This window comes from Macrobrachium nipponense, chromosome 4 (genome assembly GCF_015104395.2).
Source record: "Macrobrachium nipponense isolate FS-2020 chromosome 4, ASM1510439v2, whole genome shotgun sequence".
NCBI lineage: Eukaryota > Metazoa > Arthropoda > Malacostraca > Decapoda > Palaemonidae > Macrobrachium > Macrobrachium nipponense.
This window is the reverse complement of record NC_061100.1, coordinates 138436992-138458166: the sequence shown is the minus strand read 5'-3', so window position 1 is coordinate 138458166 and position 21175 is coordinate 138436992. Positions and strand designations below refer to the sequence as shown.

Here is a 21175-nt window from a genome sequence, read left to right as displayed (position 1 = left end):
GCTTATCCCGTGCCCAATCAACCCTTTGAAAGAGTACACTTAGATTTATTAACAGGGTTTTATGAGTCAGACAGAGGAAATAAGCACCTCCTAGTAATCATAGATGCCTTGACTCGATATACAGAACTGATAGCGCTTAAAACAAAAACCGCAGTCAAGTGCGCTAGGAAGTTTTACGAGTGCTACATTTGTAAACATGGAATTCCACACATGTAATATCCGACTCTGGCGGAGGAATTCAATAATCACTCTTAACTCCTTGTGTGAATTCCTTGGCATAAAGAAAATCAATACCATGATCTACCACTCAGAGTCTAACGGGCTAGTGGAAAGAGCAAATCGTAAAAGGTTTTAAACATTTTAAGGGTCACCTTAGGGGGGATGGACCCCAACTGGGACATTGCCATACCTGCGGTACTAAAACACTTCTCAATCACTCATATCATGTATCTATTTAAAATGTCGCCGCACGAGGCACTGTACGGTACCCCAGCTATACGGTACCCCAGCTAGAACGCCTTTCCATGTATTAACGCCTACAACCAATTTATCAATCCTCTAAAGGATGTTATGGATGCAAGCATAAGTCATTATAATATACTTCGTAAGAATCTAGAAGAATCACAAATCATAATGAAAAGAAATCATGATAAAATAGCTAAGCCAACTAAAACATAGTGCCCGTGGGCGATAAGGTATACATACAAGTATACGTACGTAAAGGATTAAACCACAAACTGACACCTAAGTTTGAAGGCTCGTTTAACATTTTAGAAACATTAACGGTCAATAGATTTAGGGTTCAAAACGTATCCCAACCCACTGTATGAGAATCGTTCCATTGCACATATCAGAAATTAAAAAGAAGGGTAGATGGAAGTGAGGGAAATTTTTGTATCTATGAAACTTGTATAATAACTTATATATATATATATATAATATATATATATATATATATATATATATATATATATATATATATATACATATATATATATATCATATTTGTATGTAAACATATTCTTTAACATGAGTATTACAAATATTTACTCATTTGCAGGTTTCCAAAATGAATCTGTTATTGTTAGGAGTGATTGTTCGTTCAGACATCTTTGTCGTGTGGAAGAGCGCTAAAACAAAAAATTAGATTTTACTCATGGCACTATTGTAGAAAGAACAGAAGACGTTTTCATTACCGCAAGCAATATACGTCATAGAAGTTGATATGCAGGCGATATTTCTTCCTGAGGATGACGTCATTAACCTAAAGAGTGACCTGTTGAGGTTTGCTGTTTTGTTAAAGGAAATGCACCAACGTCATTTTCATGCTAACGCAGAGGGTTCGCTAGCTCAAACAATCAGTATCGCGGAAATGTTATCATACGACTTGCAGAATAAAACCGCCGAGGCAGAAGATCTGGCTCAAGACCTGCTGATGTGGTCTGTGCGGCACAATACTCTTGAACGTCGCAACCCGCTTATCTTTGCTGGATTAAACATCTTTGGATCTGTTGCAAGTTTAGGCTTAGGAATTTCAAATCGCCTTAAAATAAATAATCAAAATAAGAGAATTGAGTTTTTGCAACATAAAACCGAATTAGCTTTGTCCGAACTGCGTAGCCAGTTATCCTCAATCAATCAAATAATGAGCTTGGTGAACGAACATTCTAGTAATATCGATCAGATTATGGAAGTACAACACTTGCTGGCTACGTTAGCTTATTATAGTTCGAAAATAGATCATATCCGTACCAAAATATCACATTTTATTGAGGAATCAAAGGACTATGTAGAAGCTATTACGCTAGCAAACAACAAAGTTGTTTTATCCCCTCATCTTATGGCTATTAAAGATCTGACTTTAACTTTGGAGAACGGACGGGAGAAACTAGGTGATTCCTTTATTAGACGCCCCATAAGATAGAGTTTTATTATAGCTTAATATCGGTAAGCGTTGAAATTACAGGAACATGATAACTATTCCCTTTGATTCTTCCGATTGCCTGCAATCATACAAAAATAGCACCGTTCCCAACTTTCATGACGAATAAACTCAAGTCCAGTAATATCCAATTTGACGGGACACGTATTGATTTCCCCTGATAGGAAATCATATACAGTCATTAAAGACTTAGATAAATTCACTCACTGTTCAGAAGCCATGAATAATGAAAGTTTGTACAGCTGACTCTTTTGAATTCCATCCTATATCAATGGATTCATGTGAGTTAGGCATAGTGCTAAACAGTTCTCTCTCCCATACACACGAAGGTTGTCTGAAGAAACTTTATCCTTTTGACAGTAATAAGTTCAATTACAGATTGAACAACGGCTCGTGGATCCGATACGACAAGGAAGGCTTTGAAGTGGCATGTCCGGACGGGACCACAGCCCACTCCCAGGTCTTTGTCGCAGCAGACGGATGTACAGGAACGTCTACGAACTACACGGTCTGCGGGGTTAACACTATAATCCGCGAACGTGCATTCTTTGCCAATTTTATGTGGGCGACTACAGTTATCCCATCGCTACCTCTCCCATACAACGAGAAGGTGGCTCATCGTTTGACGCAACTGGCTGAGATGGACCACACGTCGCCGACTTATGCAGGAGGAGAAAATCTTCGTTTCTACGTGCTGCTATCCGTGTTTTGTGTTACGGTAATGATTATTATTGCCGTTAACATCTTTGCTTGGCGTAGGTTGAGGCGAACACAGACGGATCTTCAAAGGAACGTTTTGCCGCGTCCAGACGACACTCCTGTTGTGTTAAAAGCGTTTACTTTCAGAGCCATCTGAAACTGGCCATTTCCCACCTGACTCCGAGGAAAATTGTCTGGAATTGTGTTGTGTGTGAGAAGCGGTCTGTATGCTGGCAATTATGTTAGGACGAAGAGACTCCAAGCCTTTGCATATATACAAACAGTTAAAAGTATCTTTCGGGCACCTAATAAAATATTGTAGCCCTATATATTAAAATACATAAAAGTATCTTTCGGGCACCTACAATAAAATATTGAAGCCCTCCCATATATTAAACTGTTGGTGCGTGTACGTGCCAGGAATCTATATCTTGTGCACAATTATATGTTATCTTTATATCTTTACAAAGAGTAACAAGTACTCTTGAACAGTTATCCATGTTCATGTTATGTATCTTTGCAGAGTAACAATTATTCTTAATCGGGTTACCTATTACTATAATCTTCATGTATACATGTTAACCTTTTAATTTTTTTTCTGTTACCTAATAATCATTATTTACATTATAGCCATATATATCAAACATGGATCTATATTTTCCATGCAGTTTTCTTTATTTATGAATATGTCCAAAAAGTGATGTAACAAAACCTTTTATGCACTTAATCACTTGTTTATGATTGTGACTAAATATATGTTGACGGGTCACACTCCTAAGAAACCAATGTTTAACATAACTTTTGTTATTCAGGGCGTTGAAATGGTAGCTTGTCCGAGCCTAATGTAATAAATACATCAATGATACAGATAAATTACATATCTGTAAAATAGAACCCACGACCTAAGGGGTCATTGGTGAATTAGGAGCGTCCTACTGGACAATGTGGAAACTAGATCATGCTGTGCAAGGCTTGCAGTAGCCTGGTTTGCATTTGGACTATTATCATCAATTCTTTTTGTTTATTTAAATAAAAGCTCTAAACAACACCTTCCATGGGAAGAGGCGTTTGGACCTGTTACTTAACCCGCGGCGGAAACTCATGACTGAGATAGCTAGTGTTCCGCTATCGACACTGTCACGGGCGGATTTTCCCCGCCACGACATTAAGATACGAGAAGAATAATACTATTGTACATATGCACTGTTGTCAGTCTTCTTGCCTGGAGACACAGGTCGGAGAATGGTACTGTCATAGTTGACACGGTGGGTATGAAGACTGACGTTTACGCTGCCTGGAAAATAGGGTAGGCCTGTCCTACCTGCTATTCCATGATATTCCTTGTAGTATGGGTCTTACTACTGATGAGGCCAGGTGAGGTCTTCCACTGGGAGGTAGTTGAAGTGCTGAATTCCATTTTAGGGGTATTGAAGAAAATTCCTGGTATTCAGCTTGTTTCTTTATTGCTCATTACATCATGCCAAATTTCTCCCAGGCCTAGTCTCCTGAACTTGATTAATTAACCTAGTCTTCAGAACTCCTGAACTAGATCTTTGGACTAGATCCCCTGGACTAGATCCCTGGAAATATTCATTTTATTTAATTTTTATTTCCAGCAATCAATACAAGCGCAGTTTAAAACTACAACAAAAAAATAACTCTTTATATTGAGACTTCAAAAAAAATATATCAACTACAGATTATGGAATTGATTTTCTCATAGGATAAGTATCAAACATGGATTCAATTAATAAGTGTAAACCTTTTTGATACTCTACTCCACACAGTACTAAATACTTGTACATATATGTCAATGGATAAGGTTACCTGAAAGATTTCTGAGAAAAACTTAAAACTAAAATGAGGTAAAATTAGGCTAAGGTGCCTTTAAACAGGATATAGTCTAGCCTAAGCTTCTTCAGAAATCATTAAGGATAGCCTATGCAAAGTTTACATGGCTGATTTTTGACTAGGTTACAATAGGCCACAAAGTTAGGTTCGTTTAATGAGGGTACAGGCTAAGTTCTATGTAATTAAGTTCCATGAATTTATATACTATATAGCCTAACTATTTATCAAAAATATTCATAATTCCTCATTCAAAACAGGATTAGTCTAGGTAGGCCTTCTTAAATTACTGTATAGCCTAGTCTAAGATCATGCTCAGCAGTGGAAATTTCCATGAGAGGTACCCTTTGGCACTGGTATTTGCAAAAACTTTATACAAACAAAACACTTATAACTGCTTTTTTTAATGTTTTCAACCCTGTCAAACGCTAAGTTACAACTCAAACTAACACAGCAAAACTTCATGACAATTAATGAACATGAAGTATCTTTCACGACAATGAAAACCTTTCTCGTTAAGGCACTGCAACATGCTACTTGGGCAGGGCAACTCTGCACTTGAATTCTCGTCTGCTACTGTTTCTTCCACGATAGTGATCTGTTCTATCTAATGAACTAATGGTAATATTACAACTTTAAAAAGCTTACCTCGCAAGGGATAGATAATCATTTGCATCATTAATTTTGGTAAAAAATAGCCAAAATGAAGAATGGACCGGTTGACGTCCTAACACTCGAGCAGGATTCGTGATTCTTACATTGTTTGCTAGTGTTTACCAAAACGCAGAACGAAAGATTCAGGGCAGCGCTCCCATACTCGAGTGAGAGAAAAACAAAACAAGGGACTGGCTACACTGCCACACTCGTCCACAACAGAAACGAAAACATTTCACAGTTCCAATCACTTACAATAGCAGTGTAAAGATATTAGAGGAGGATGATGAATCAATTCCTAAATAAATCACTAATAATTAAAGAAATATGTTTTTCCCATTACAAAGCTTTTCCCTCGGGGAAGAATTGATTCATGTCCACTCTAATATCAAGGACAACTTTTCCTAACGGAACCAAACAGCTCCTTAGATGGGTCTGCGACTGCGGAAAAACAGGTCTTGTACAGTAGAAACAAGCAATGATCTCAACTAGAGACTAAAGGGGCTCTTGCAACAACATAAAACAGGATATACTTGAGTACTAAATGGGGACACTACCCTATAGGTGTGCATTCAATCAGCTTTCCTAATAGCTTTGCCTAGCCTAATACTGGGGTTAGATTGACTCCACTTACACAGGATGTCATCACTCTGCAACACAAAAGAGTGCTCCACATGTGTAGAGAGAATTTACTTCTATTGATGGCGTCCTAATGATTATCAAACTCACCAGAGCTATTGGCTAGAACGACTCTAAACTTGAATCTCGGGGAAGGGGTTTGGAAAGTGGTGTACTCTATCCTCTAAGATGTACCAAACCAGTACTACAAGAGCAAAACTCTGACAATTTCCTATAAGACAAGACCCATAAGACACAATTGCATTCCCAACCGCCAGGGCACTATGAATGAATTCTTGTACAAAATGTTTTACATTATACCTTTGTTCATTACTTCAACACTATAAAGTTTTCACATTACTGGCCACTGCGAACAGAAAAAAATTACATTTTCATCAATCTCAAACTAAGAAAAAAAATACAAAACACATACAAAATTACAGTACTGTACATCATCACACAGAGTCTATATCTCTTCAATGAGACGTGAGGGAGGCACAATATTCCTAGCACCTCTTGTACGAACTCCTTCAGTTACTATATCATAAAGCACATTTTCAGAGTGCTCTTTCATGGTAACTAACCATCTTCATCACCGTGGAATGGCTTTAGCTTATTCGCAGCTCGTTCTACGATTGTATCATCAAACAAATTTTTCAACACATAAGTGGATCCATCTCGCACAACTTCTACCACTCTATAGGGTCCGAGCCACTTAACATTTAACTCTTTCGACTAGTACCAGGTATTTGAGTCTCATTTCTGACCCACTAGTGAATTCTTTTCAACACTCGTATTCACTCGCTTTCGGTTAGCTATACTTAAAAATATTTTTGACCTCTCTAAGTGGGTCTTTTGGATTATCTCATGAACTTTGGCGATATCGGAATCACTCACTTCATCATCAATTGACGGTAATGTAGTTATTATTTGTCTAGCAGGTCTCCTGCTAAAGAAGACATAATGTGGCTGTTCACCTGTTGTTGCGTGGACAGCACAATTAAGGACTCGTTGGGTTTCGCCTAAATAGGTTGGCCACTGATAAGGATGACCCTGACACATGACATTCAATAGGGTCTTCATAGTCCTATGCATTCTTTCTGATATGCTGTTACCTTCCGGATGGTATGGTGTGATGAAACCAGTATTTATATTGTGCTTTTGGCAAAGATCTCTAAACTGTTGTGATGTGAATTCAGACCATTGTCAAGAATTACACACCCTGGAACCATTCCAAAATCATGTAAATATTTCTGAAAATTCTTACTGACCACTTCTGTAGTCTTATTTCTCAGTGGGTAGAACTTCACAAAGCGTGAATAATGATCAATCACTGTAAGCACATAACGGTACCCATTTGCACCAGACATCATATCTGTCAAATCAATACTGATACGCTCCAAGGGTTTATGTACTGGTGGAAGTTCTTGGAATTTCTGCTGTAAGGATGGACTGTCTTTATGAACCTGACATGTAATGCATTCTTTAACAACTTAACCACATCAGATCTAAGTGAAGGCCAATAGAAATAAGTTCTCCAGAGCATCAATAGTTTTCCTTCTCCCTAAATGACTAAACAACAGACTCATGACAAACTTCAAAGCAGCTTTCCTAAGCTCCTGCGGTACCACAAGTCTTAACTGAATACTATTGTCATGCTTGTCAGCACTCAGATATAACAAGCCTTCATACAGCATAAACTGATGGATGAATGCTCTGGGAAACTTCTTCCTAGGCAATTTTCCTCCTTCTAAGTATGCAATTAATTCACCCCATCTTGTTTCACCTATCTGCTTAGCCTTGTATTCTTCTTACTCAACCCAAGATAATTGTCTTGATTTATTGTGAAAGATTGCCCTAACTGGCCTACTTAACTGATCAGCTACCTCATTGTGCTTTCCTGGCCTATACACAACTTTGAAGCGATAATCTTGCATTTCAATAATCCATCTATTCATCCTAGGTGACTTTGTCTTTCTTTTGAATACTGACACAAGAGGCTGATGGTCTGTGTGAATGGTAAATGGAACACCCCAAAGAAAATGATGAACCGCCTACATGCTAACACAATAGCCAAGGCTTCCCTATCAGTAGTAGATATCTCTGTTCTAACCGGCTTCAATTTCTTTGAAAAGTATCCAACAGGTTTCAAAAGGCCATCACTCTCCTGCATCAGTACTGCACCTACATGATTCAGACTAGCATCTGTGAATAACTGAAAAGGTCTTGTCATGTCTGCTTTTATGAGCAAAGGAGCTGTCATAAGGAGCTGTTTCAACTGCTCAAAACTAGACTGACACTCTGGTGTCCATGCAAATGGCTCTTTCATTCTTAAAAGATTGGTTAAGGGGACAGCAATTTTAGCAAAATTTTGTATGTGCTTGCGATAAAATCCGCACATTCCTAAAAATCTTCTAGTTTCTTTGACATCAGTAGGAGCTTTCATATCTCTGATGGCACTTATGTTGTCAGGACAAGGCTTACATCCTTCTTTGGATATTATATGGCCAAGAAATTTAATCTCTTTTTGTGCAAACTGACACTTCTTGATGTTTAATTTCACACCCTTTTCACTAAATAATTTGAACAGCTCTTCTAATCTTTCAATTAATTCTTCCAAGTGGGTGCCCATATTACAATTATCATCTAAATAATTCTTTTATGTATCCCTTTTTTAGTAATGGAGCCAAGATTATTACCATATTACCCTTGAAAATATAGCTGGGCTGCAACTCAAACCAAACGGTAACCTCTTAAACCTATATAAGGAGACTCCATCACTAAACGTTGTCAGATCTCTACTATCTTCATCTAATTCTACTTGATAATAAGCGTCTTTCATGCCAATGAAGCTAAAAATTGATTCCCTGATGCTGACTCGACTAACTCTTCTAACCTAGGCAAAGGATGGATGTCAGTTTGAAGTGGGTATTGACTTTTCGATAGTCCAAGCACATCCTTTGAAAATTGTCTGGTTTCCTTACCAAGACTATGGACTTAACCATGCAGCTGTGGATGGCTCAATTATATCTTTAGCTTCCATATCATCCAACATATTTGCAATAAGCTGCTTGGCTTTCTCAGGGTATCTATACATGGGTGACCTAACTGGTTCAGAATCACTAACATTAATATGTCCCTGAACTCCCATGAATTTTCCTATTTCATTACTCTCCACTATGAAAACTTGGTGATTTTTCATGACTAGATTCTTTATTGGGCTGCTGTTCATCATCTAAATGTGACCAATCTTGCTGTGCAATCAAATTTTCTAGCTTTTTCTCTCTAGTGCATCCTTGTTCTGGTACAACACGCATGCTTTCAGGTATCAGCTCATTCCTAATTTCAATCTTTCGACATGTCGGAGCTACTGAAATGATGTCCCTTTCATCAATCTTATTGTAAGTACCTATCAGTGTTCCTATTTTCAACTTAACTACACCCTTGTAACTATTTATGAGAGGTATATGTACTTCCTGATTATCATTGACTTTAAGACACAAAGCCCTTCGTTAGCACCATAAGGCTTTTAATTCTGAGGTATATTGCGAGTATTGTATCTTTTAATTCATTTACAGAAATTGCATAAATACCTGCAGAAGAGGGAGGTAGGATAATTTTTCTCTTTAATCTTATCTCATCTACTCCAAGGTTTAATGGCTGAATAGTTTTGAGATTCCTAATTCTCCTTGTGGAAGGTCTCAGTTTAAGAAGCCGCACATGATATGTAATATTATCCCAAATTACTATACCCTTTTTACGATCCCATGTTAGACGAGCAACCCCAAGCAAATCTGTGCCCAATAGAATTTCTGTATCTAACAAGTTGTCTGGCACAATAAAAAATAAGTGAGTAACAACTCTAGTGCCACTATGAATATTTAAATAAACAGATCCTAGTACTGGTACAACTGCCTGGGTGACTCCCGTTAACCTTGGTAAATTTCTCATCTTGGCAGGCTTCAAACCTAAGCTTTCCACAAAGGATTTCTTAACTATACTGGCACAGCTACCTGTATCAACTAAAGCTTCAATCATGTTATCATTGACCACCAGACTGATAGTAGGAGCTCGTGCTGGACTCCCTAGTCATCTTATACCTACTTTTCCTGGACATCCTACATGACCTCTCCTACTATTTTGTTGGAAACAATCAAAACAAACACCCTTTGGAGGATCAAGAGACAATCAGACAGATTGTGGTCAGTCACTCTGCAAAGGCACAATATTTACTATTACTCTTTTGTTCTGTATGTTACTTTCTCCAGTTTTTTTATTTAACTCTTCAAGCTTCTTTCTTAAATTATCTAGCTCACTTCTTTGTATTTCCCCCTGTTGAACACCTGTTACTGGGGTTGATGACTGAGGGTTCCCAGTGCCTGAAATTGGCAAGACTCTATTCCCATTCATTCCTTGAGCCCTATAATATTCTTCTTCGGCCCATGTCATGAAATTTTCCAACGGAATATGGTCTGCTAAGAAATCAACTAGTTTGGCTTGGGCCTGTGAATTCAATCCCTTATAAACCTTTGTCTTAAGGAATTTATCTGATGTTGGAATTGGATCATTGGGGAATTTCAAAGTTAAAGCTGAGATTTTACACTGTAATTTATTAATAAAGGAACTAGGAGGTTCATCAAAATAGTAAGTCATGGCAGTAATCTCTTGCCATGCCTGTAACAGAGTGGCTGAGCCAATAAACTGCTTCTTCATAAGTTTCTTAATCTCATCCCAAGGTAGATTATTACCCTGTTTTACTAACGCTGCTGTCAAGAACGTAGCTATATCCGGTTCGGCCCGTGCCATTGCCACTTCTATTCTCCTGTCATCTGAGCTAGTGCATGACTCTACTTGTCTAAAAAAAGTATTAAGTCTGTTGTCAGCAAGAACTCCCTTGAGTTCAGAAAGTTTGAGGAGGGCTACATCTTTCGGCTTTAACACTGGTACACTCTGAGGAATTGCTACTGGAGTATTTATTGAATAAAAGAATGGATTGGTATTAGTAAAGGGATAAGTAGGCTGTGGTCCAAAGAAAGGATTGGTTATTACAGTCTGTTGACCTTGCTGCAAAATGAATGGGTTTGACTGACTGGTATGAAGGTTTTGACAAGAGTTACCTGATGATGGATTAGGTATATGTAGATGGTGTGTAGGAGGTTGTATTACCACTGCAGGGTTAGGTGGTGTTGATGAGACATTTATGGGTATTAAGGGTACTGTACTTGTGATAGTAGTTGTGTTTTGTGGTGGGTACTTAGTATTTGTACAAGGTGGTATTGGGGGTACGTATTGTGGGGTTCCTGTTATGGTACTGAGGTTGTCACATGAGAATGGATTACCTGGAATGTGAGACGTATGTGGTGTAGACATTATGGGGGGTTGAGTGTTATTACGGTTGGGTGTTAAGTGTTGTATTGTACCCTGTATGTCAACCAACTTCTGGTCCAAGTCCTTGATTTGACTTGATAAGTCTCCCACTTGAGACCAAACGTCCTGGTAGGATTGAGTGAAGCTCTTAACTGTCTGTAATGTTTGTTGTGTTTCTTGTTCTAATTGAATTAGATCAATATATGATTCATCAGTACCAGTCGCCATTGTTACAATATTTCAAACACATATATAATTAAATAATAAAATGTAAACTACATCAAGAGACAAGGCCATACATACATCTCCCTACAGAAATAATGAATATGCATGTAACTAAGTCATGACCTTAGTCAGACAAAAATCAACAATATTGTATAATGAAATGCACACAATACGACAAAACATTATAAGTGACCTACATAATATATATAGGCACAGTGGGTCTGGATCAATAGCACTGGGCTACAGATCCAACACAGCTGCCACCAAATGTCACGGGCGGATTTTCCCCGCCACGACATTAAGATACGAGAAGAATAATACTATTGTACATATGCACTGTTGTCAGTCTTCTTGCCTGGAGACACAGGTCGGAGAATGGTACTGTCATAGTTGACACGGTGGGTATGAAGACTGACGTTTACGCTGCCTGGAAAATAGGGTAGGCCTGTCCTACCTGCTATTCCATGATATTCCTTGTGAGTATGGGTCTTACTACTGATGAGGCCAGGTGAGGTCTTCCCACTGGGAGGTAGTTGAAGTGCTGAATTCCATTTTTAGGGGTATTGAAGAAAATTCCTGGTATTCAGCTTGTTTCTTTATTGCTCATTACATCATGCCAAATTTCTCCCAGGCCTAGTCTCCTGAACTTGATTAATTAACCTAGTCTTCAGAACTCCTGAACTAGATCTTTGGACTAGATCCCCTGGACTAGATCCCTGGAAATATTCATTTTATTTAATTTTTATTTCCAGCAATCAATACAAGCGCAGTTTAAAACTACAAAAAAAAAAAAACTCTTTATATTGAGACTTTCAATATATACAACTACAGATTATGGAATTGATTTTCTCATAGGATAAGTATCAAACATGGAATCAATTAATAAGTGTAAACCTTTTGATACTCTACTCCACACAGTACTAAATACTTGTACACAATATATGTCAATGGATAAGGTTACCTGAAAGATTTCTGAGAAAAACTTAAAACTAAAATGAGGTAAAATTAGGCTAAGGTGCCTTTAAACAGGATATAGTCTAGCCTAAGCTTCTTCAGAAATCATTAAGGATAGCCTATGCAAAGTTTACATGGCTGATTTTTGACTAGGTTACAATAGGCCACAAAGTTAGGTTCGTTTAATGAGGGTACAGGCTAAGTTCTATGTAATTAAGTTTTCCATGAATTTATATACATATATAGCCTAACTATTTATCAAAAATATTCATAATTCCTCATTCAAACAGGATTAGTCTAGGGTAGGCCTTCTTAAATTACTGTATAGCCTAGTCTAAGATCATGCTCAGCAGTGGAAATTTCCATGAGAGGTACCCTTTGGCACTGGTATTTGCAAAAACTTTATACAAACAAAACACTTATAACTGCTTTTTTTAATGTTTTCAACCCTGTCAAACGCTAAGTTACAACTCAAACTAACACAGCAAAACTTCATGACAATTAATGAACATGAAGTATCTTTCACGACAATGAAAACCTTTCTCGTTAAGGCACTGCAACATGTCTGACTGGGCAGGCAACTCTGCACTTGAATTCTCGTCTGCTACTGTTCTTCCACGATAGTGATCTGTTCTATCTAATGAACTAATGGTAATATTACAACTTTAAAAGCTTACCTCGCAAGGGATAGATAATCATTTGCATCATTAATTTGGTAAAATAGCCAAAATGAAGAATGGACCGGTTGACGTCCTAACACTCGAGAGCATTCGTGATTCTTACATGTGGTTGCTAGTGTTACAAAACGCAGACGAAAGATTCAGGGCAGCCTCCCATACTCGAGTGAGAGAAAAACAAAACAAGGGACTGGCTACACTGCCACACTCGTCCACAACAGAAACGAAAACATTTCACAGTTCCAATCACTTACAATAGCAGTGTAAAGATATTAGAGGAGGATGATGAATCAATTCCTAAATAAATCACTAATAATTAAAGAAATATGTTTTTCCCATTACAACACGATGCCATGTATTATTAGTTCTCTTCTAGTTACGAAACGGAGCGGTCATCTGACCAAACCATCTCTCTACTCTAGTGATGGAGTTAAGAAATAAAGCTGTTAAGTTTCAACTTCCTCCGTTTGAATCAAATCCCTTATTCTAAAGAAGAATCAACTCAACTAGATACCTGTAGACGAGAAGAGAAGTAGAACCCACAATGCTTACGAATAACAGTCGTAAGAAAGGACATACAATCTTTCGCTGTCTAACACCATTATACTAAGTGGACAAGCGGGAGATAAGACTAGAACTTGATCCCCTTGTTAAACTGTTCACGTTCTTTAAAGGTGTCCTTGTCAAGTTTAATAGTAATCATATGTATCGATGCAGGATTTATACGTGGTCTTGCTAAAAGAAGATATGATAGTTTCGTCTTCAAACAACCACGGATTCTCTCAGCAATCCATAGGTGTCTCTAGCGAATGTACGTAATCTTGAAAGTATTACTTGATAAAACGATATTTGGTATTTGGTATAACTAGCACGTAGTGCCCTTTATTTAGTATTAAGCAGAAATCTTCATTATATTACTAGTAACGCTTTTCGTCATAAATATCTTCATAATCAGAGTGATTTTATTTGATTTAGAGTTCGGCACGAGGCAGACGGGATTACTATAGTTAGCCATTAAACTTTTCTCTATTTTCTATGAAAGTAGAAAAATTTTCTTCATAGAAAATGGTATTTTGGGATATTTAGGAACTAAAAAATAGCTCTCTCTCTCTCTCTCTCTCTCTCTCTCTCTCTCTCTCTCTCGCTCTCCTCTCTCTCTCCCTCTCTCTCTCTCTCTCTCTCATGTCCCTTAGGCACGAATTTGTCCCGAAGTTGTGAGAAACAACAGGAACCACAGTGTTGTAAATTTATTTGTACATATACATTTTCTAACCTTTAACGAAGTCACTGCTAAGAGCTACAAAGTAACTATACCCCATTTTCTTTAGTATAAGCTTCTGCAGAAAAATTTAATATTATATTTGAATAACTTGATTAACTTTACTTAGCATTTAAAATATTTGATAGAAGAGATTTAATAAATAGATTTAACTGTCCCTTCAAATTATTTAAGAAATTATTTAATTGATTTGGGGAGTGATAAGAACCATTGACCTGACATAGGCCTTTTCAAGGGGTAGGCTTAGGTCGGGCGCGGGTTTTTTGGGCCTTGTTCAAACGGACGGCGAGCGAAGAAGGCGACAACTAGGTCGGCGACTTCGCCCTTTTAAGTTTAATTTACGTAGTGTAGGGTTTTAGAAATTCATAACCCTTTAAATAATTGGTTTGTATGATGATCTTTCCTGTTTTGTACCTATCCTAAAACCTCATCCTATCCGAAAAGCCTTATCTGCAACCAAAAAACTTTTAAACAGCCTTCGTCACTGATCGGTCGACGGAAAATTCGGTAAGTGGAATAACATTTCTTATCAACGTACCAATTTATTTCCACGAATGCGATTAGAGGTCGCTGGGTTTGCTGATTAAATATATAGGATTTGTTTTTAGTTTACACGTGAATTAAGAGTGTGTCCAAACTGGGTTAACTGAAGGTAGGTCAAAATACTAATTTTCCACAAAGACTAGACCGCCATTATTGGACGGCTGATTTGAGCCAACGGACTTTCGTTAGGAAGCGGTTTCGTCTTTTAACGTTTAACTTACGTATTTAACTTAACTTACTTATTCAAGACGTAATACACTGTTTTCTTTACCTTGACTAAATTTTAAGCCCTTTTACATAGTTAGGCTATTGTAATATTGGAGTTAGTGAGAATTAATTAGGCATAGACTCAGATTGAATAATTTTACAAAGGCTTATATAATTATATGGGCGTAGTAATAAATTTAGTCGAAATTAGGTCTGTCTGTTTACTTAGCATTACTATCGGGATTAGTTTGCTTTAATTTACTTTAACCGGGTCGAACTTAAATAGAATTCTGGGACCAAACTGAACTACCCTGGGAATTTTATGGCCCTTGGTTTGATTTATTCATAGTCCTATTGAGATTAATTGCATTTACCTGAATTACTTTTACCGGAATTTAACTAGCCTACTTAAGCTTACCAAGCAATTATTAATCCTTTGGATTTTTCTGGCACAAGTCTGAAACACGTTAGGCGGGCACGGAGATTGTGTGCTTAACAGCCCGTTTTATACCATTTACTAAATTACTACTAGAGAACACTCAGTGGAAGGAATTACACCCTTGTAATTTTGTAGAGTATATTCCTTCGATCTTCCCACTGAGCAAAACAAATTTCCCACAAGGAAGATTGGCATCCCCAGCGGGATGTTTTAAGGCCTGTGGTTGTTGTCCAGCGGGAAATTATTTTGTCTTGTTACCTTTTAAACACCATAAAATGTCCTGCGACAAACAATTAGCATATTCCCTCCGACTTATGAGGAAAAACTGCAAGGATTTATGCAACAACTGCTGGTGGACTTGGATTCAAAAGGGCAAGTGATGTTGAGTCCTCGACCTTGGAGACATATCGTCTTAGGCTAGGAGTCTCAAATAAAGAAGTATGAAGAACTCAAACTTAAGTACTTAGTTTCAACTTCGGAGAAGAAGGGTTCTCTGAGCAAGACCCTGATAGAACACAGCTCACTGCAAAGCGGCGTCATGCCAACCAAGTCATCACAGAGAGCACTGAAGTTTTGGAGAAACTAAAAATCAATTTGCATGTGGAAGCCAAACCCCAGAGGAGTATTGCAACAGAGTTTAGGCCATGGCATAAGTTAAGTTGCCGTCTTTATCACTACCGGAATTTGAAGGGACCAGAATGGAGGAAGAATGGCCACCCCCTTTTTGGGATGTTTTTTCGAGTCTAACGTTCACTCTCGTCCAGACTTGAGAGCTGTTGACAAATTTAATTACCTGAAGGGATGTTTGAAGGGTGAAGCTCTAACTCTGATAGAAATATTATTTTGTCACGAATGAAAACTATTTAGACGCCATTGACCTGTTGAAGAAAACTTATGCTAATCCAGAGAAAATAATCTCATCTCTAATTTGTCAACTAGCAGGCCTGCCTAAACCTTCTGCAGACCTGGATTCACTACGTGGCTTCTGGACTAAACTTGAACAATATGTTAGAGGCAATAGAAAGAAACAGGCCTAATTCGGATCACTGTACCTGACGCTTGGACTCTAGTTTTTCAAAACTACCTGGCAAGGTGAAAGAACAAATCCAAAACAAGTGTGGACAGGACTACCCCTCACTCCTAGATATTAGAGAGGGGCTAGGAAAGATAATCCTGACCTTGTCTTCCTGGATTTTGAACCCAGGGATAAGAAACAAGGATTACTCCCATAGAAAAGAAAACCCGAAGCCTAACCAAGTTCCAATAGACCAGGTAATCAGACCAAACTCAGGTTAGTTCTTACACCCCTAAGAAAAACGAAGTTTAAGACGAATCTGAGTATTCTGTCACTCCAGGACAGCCTAATAAGACCGCTAGAACTCAAAAGTTGTGTATTCTGTGATAGACCAGAACATAAAGCCTACCAGTGTGACATTTACAAGACCACACAAGAGCGCATTTCAAGACTTACCGCACAAAATCGTTGCGTGAAATGCACTTCACCTAACCATAAGACCACCGATTGTATGGTGAAGTTCCACAAATGTCTGTCGTGTAAAACTGGACTACACCATTCAGCATTGTGCCCTGACTCCTCAACTGAGGTCTCTGCTGTGAACTATTGTGGAGACAATGACAGTGACAAAGACTTAAAGTCACAAACAAGTGGAATTCTCCCTACCGCCTTAATGAAAGTGGGCTGTGTCCGCCCTCGGCAACACCAAGGAACTTAGATCACTGTTTGATTCTGGGGCACAACGCACCTTCATCACACAAAGAGCCAGTGGAAAGAGTGTAAACTTGTACGAGACAATCCTGTCCAGCTGAGCATCAGTGGGTTCTGGGATACCAAAGAACCTAGAGAATATAGTACCGTCACTGTACCTGTCAGGGTAAACGATGACAGCCTTGTAACTTTAAAGGCTATTGTCGTACCTAAACTACCTCAGAGCGCTAGGCCTCGTGGACTCTGTAAGATAGTGTCTGAACTGAAGAGACCAGAATGTCACCCTAGCTGATCCTAACTTGTCAAGTAGTCAGATTGACCAGGTGAAACTGCTTGTTGGCATAGATCACTACTTTGACTTTATCCATTCTCCACAAGCAAACGGAGTGAACCTGATTAAGTCCTCCTTAGGATATCTGGTCGCTGGTAAACTGCCTATAATGACACCCCTATCAGTGCTCATTCTGTAACTGTAATGAGACTAGCAGTTGATGAACCTTCCAAAGCTGCTCTAGAGATACCACTTGAGATGTCTGATAGCAAATTTCGTGAAGACCCCATCCAACAGCTTTGGACCCTAGAATCAGTCGGAATCGTGTGATCAAGATATGTCACCTGAGGATTAAATTTGTACTGGAAGAATTCAAGAATTCCATCAATATGGTTGAAGGACGATATGAGGTATCTCTCCCCTGGAAGTCGATAAGAAACAACTCCCTACCAACTTAGCACTCTCGAGGAAAAGACTGAACAGTTCTATTCACAAGCTGAAACAAACTAATAAGTATCTGGAAATTTATGACCAGATCATCAAAGAACAACTGTCTCTCGGCTTCATTGAAACAGTGCCAGAAGAAGACCAAAACCGGACAAATGTTCCATTATTTACCCCATTTACCTGTGATTAAGGATTCAACTACAATGCCCATTCGTATTGTATTTGATGCAAGTGCCCGGATGGACAAGCAGGCCCCTAGCCTGAATGATTGCTTATACTCTGCCCATCCTTGACTAGTCATTTAACCGACTTGTTGTTGAAATTCCGTCTCGACCCATTTGCGGTATCGGCAGTCATCAGCAAAAGCCTTCTTACGGGTAGGTACTTCCAACCTAGGTATCGTGGATTATTTACACGTTTCCATTTGGACTAAAAGATCTTTACAACAATGAAAAGGACCTTCAAGCCTATAGGTTTAGATCAGTTCTCTTTGGAGCCACCTGCTCGCCATTTTTTACTCCAGTCAACCTTGCAACATCACTTTGAAAACTCACCCCACTTCACCTGAAGTTAGTTTCCCTCAGACCAAAATTTTATGTGGACAACTTAATTGGTTCCTTACCAACGACAGTCAGCCTCTACAGCCTTTACAAGGTTGCAAAAGGAAGTCCTGTCAGATGCCGGAATGCCCTGCCTTTAAGAGAATGGATCAGTAATGGACCCAACCTTCAACGAAATGGTAAAACAAGAAGGTGATGGAACAACAGAAGGCTCAGATCTTGTCAAAGTTCTAGGGCTTCATTGGAACTACAAGACTGACCACTTAAGCATAAAACCCCCTACCTTTGAGGAAGCTCCGCTTACCAAACGGCTACTTTTGAGCAACCTTTCAAAAGTATTTGACCCTCTAGGATTGTTTGCTCCCATAATTGTACGAGCCAAAAGTTCTTATGCAAAAGATCTGGAAACTATCTAAAAAGGTGGGATGATGTTTTGCCACCAGAACTTCAAGAAGAGTGGTCGAAGATCAAGAAAGACCTCGAGAACATATCATACCAGAATTCCCAGCTTCACAGCGAACAGAGGGACCAACTACTCTCTTCACGTATTCTGTGATGCTAGTGAAAAGGCCTATGGGGCTGCAGCCTATTTGATGGACCAACACGCAGGTGCGAACCTAATTTTCTCTAAAGCAAGAGTCGCCCCTCTCAAAAAGAAAAGCATACCACAACTTGAGCTGACTGCCAACTATAGTGCAGTCAAAATAGCTGACTACCTCAGAACCGTTTTCACTACCGATGGTGTCAAGATTACTGACACTGTCATATGGTCTGACAGTAAAGTTGCCCTACACTGGATTCAGAACAACAAATCTAAAACATCTATGTCCGCAACAGGGTGAATGAGATAAGTCAGGTCACTGAAGTGAAGTACCTCTATGTACCTGGTGAAGAAAACCCCAGCAGACCTTGTCCTCTAGAGGGAATTTCCATGCGGCAGTTTAAGAAAAGTCAAATTTGGTTCCATGGCCCAGATTGGCTCCCGAACCCAGAGATGTGGCCAGAGCAGGCAGATGTATCTACATGCTACCCAACCTGAAACACCTGAAGTAAGTTTTAACTACAGTTGTCAGTGAAGAAGCTACTTCTCCCATAGAGATCCGTAGGTTCGCTTCCCTTCCTAAACTTATAAATGTCACTAAGCTAGTAATTAAGTTCACTAGGCTCCTTAAACTTACCATTGGGAATCGTAAAACTAAGAACTCGGGACCCGTAAACTCTGAAAATGTCGAAGTACAGAACTCAGAAGCATTACGAATTCTTATTGGCTTCACACAGAGTCAGTATTTCCCAGAGGAGTTGTCATACCTTAACAAGAATTCCCACAAAATTCCAGCCAGAATTAAAAGCCTAGGCTTGTTCCTGGATGAGAATGGACTTTTGCGATGCACTGGGAGACTACAAAATGCGGACCACCTTCCATATAGCAGTAAATTTTCCTCTGCTTTTACCTCCAAATTCTTCTTTGACTGGACTTAGTCATTCAAGCACATGAAAATGTTCTTCATGCAGGCATTCAAGACACAATTTGCAAGGTGAGAGAAGAATACTGGATACCAAGACTGAGACAGTGTGTCAAGAAGATGAAAATGAAGTGTCACCTATGTAACCGTCTGGAAGGACCTGCATTGCGCAGGCCTCCTCCGCCACCTCTACCGGCTTGCAGAGTGAACAGTCTCCGGCCATTTGAGGTGACCGGAGTAGATTTGACTGGACAAATTCTTATCTGCAATCCAGCCACTAAAGAACTAGACAAGGTTTACATAGTCGTATTCACTTGTACCTCAACACGAGCTTGTCACCTGGAAGTGGTAAAAGACTTAACCAGCACTGCTTTTCTCAATTCCTTCAGGCGATTCACTGCACGAAGATCTTGCCCTCGTCGAATGATTTCTGACAACGCCACTAACTTCAAAACTGGCTCTTCCTTGATTCAGTCTTTGTATGATGACACTTGACGTACAGTCCACACTGACTAGGGAAAATTGTAAATGGACATTCATCACACCTAGGGCACCCCATCAAGGAGGCTTCTATGAGAGGATGGTTGGCAGTGTCAAATCAGCACTAAAGAAAGCTATATTCAAGGGGGCAAAAAAGAAGAGGATTAATTCTGACGAACTGAATACCATTGTCACTGAGATAGAGCGTCGTATTAACAATAGACCTCTTACATATGTGGATGCTACATCTCCAGATACCGTCGATGCCCTTACCCTTTCTCACCTGTTGTATGGCTACCGGTTAAACTCGTTACCCACTACCATAGACCGGGACTACATGAATGACCCAGATTTTGAGCTTGACCACAAACAATGTAATGAGAGATTCAAGTTTGTATCTCAGGTAATGCATGCATTCCAAGAACAGTGGGAGAAGGAATACTTGCAGTCCCTGAGAGATAGACACTATTTCAACGGGGATCCAACCCAACCGTTCCAAACCAAGATTAAAGTAGATGTGGTGTTAGTACATAATGACACCCCTCATTGCATGTGGAAATTGGCAAGGGTCATTCAGCTGATGCCCAGCTCTGATGGACTGGTCAGAGTTGTGAAGCTACAGACCAGCAATGGAGAGACAACTAGGTCAGTTGACAAACTTTACCCGCTGGAGGTCTCTAAGCCAGAGGATATGTATACTGTAGAAGCTGCGGAGAAAAAATTAAAAATTAGGAGACAGTCAAAATTCTGAAGGCTATCAAGCAGAAGAGAGACCG

General features: G+C 39.1%; 2 protein-coding genes across 2 annotated transcripts; one reads left to right on the top strand and one right to left on the bottom strand.

Moving 5' to 3' along the window:
- Nucleotides 1–9964: 9964 nt before the first annotated feature.
- On the bottom strand, nucleotides 9965–13095 carry LOC135211526 (uncharacterized). Its single transcript, XM_064244829.1, has 2 exons — nucleotides 12985–13095; nucleotides 9965–12069 (listed from the first exon to the last, which is right to left on the bottom strand). The coding sequence occupies exon 2, from the start codon at nucleotides 11354–11356 to the stop codon at nucleotides 9965–9967; it is 1392 nt and encodes a 463-aa protein (XP_064100899.1). The 5' UTR covers nucleotides 11357–12069; nucleotides 12985–13095.
- A 7308-nt stretch (nucleotides 13096–20403) lies between these two features.
- On the top strand, nucleotides 20404–21150 carry LOC135211525 (uncharacterized). Its single transcript, XM_064244827.1, has one exon. The coding sequence runs from the start codon at nucleotides 20404–20406 to the stop codon at nucleotides 21148–21150; it is 747 nt and encodes a 248-aa protein (XP_064100897.1).
- The last annotated feature ends 25 nt before the right edge of the window (nucleotides 21151–21175 follow it).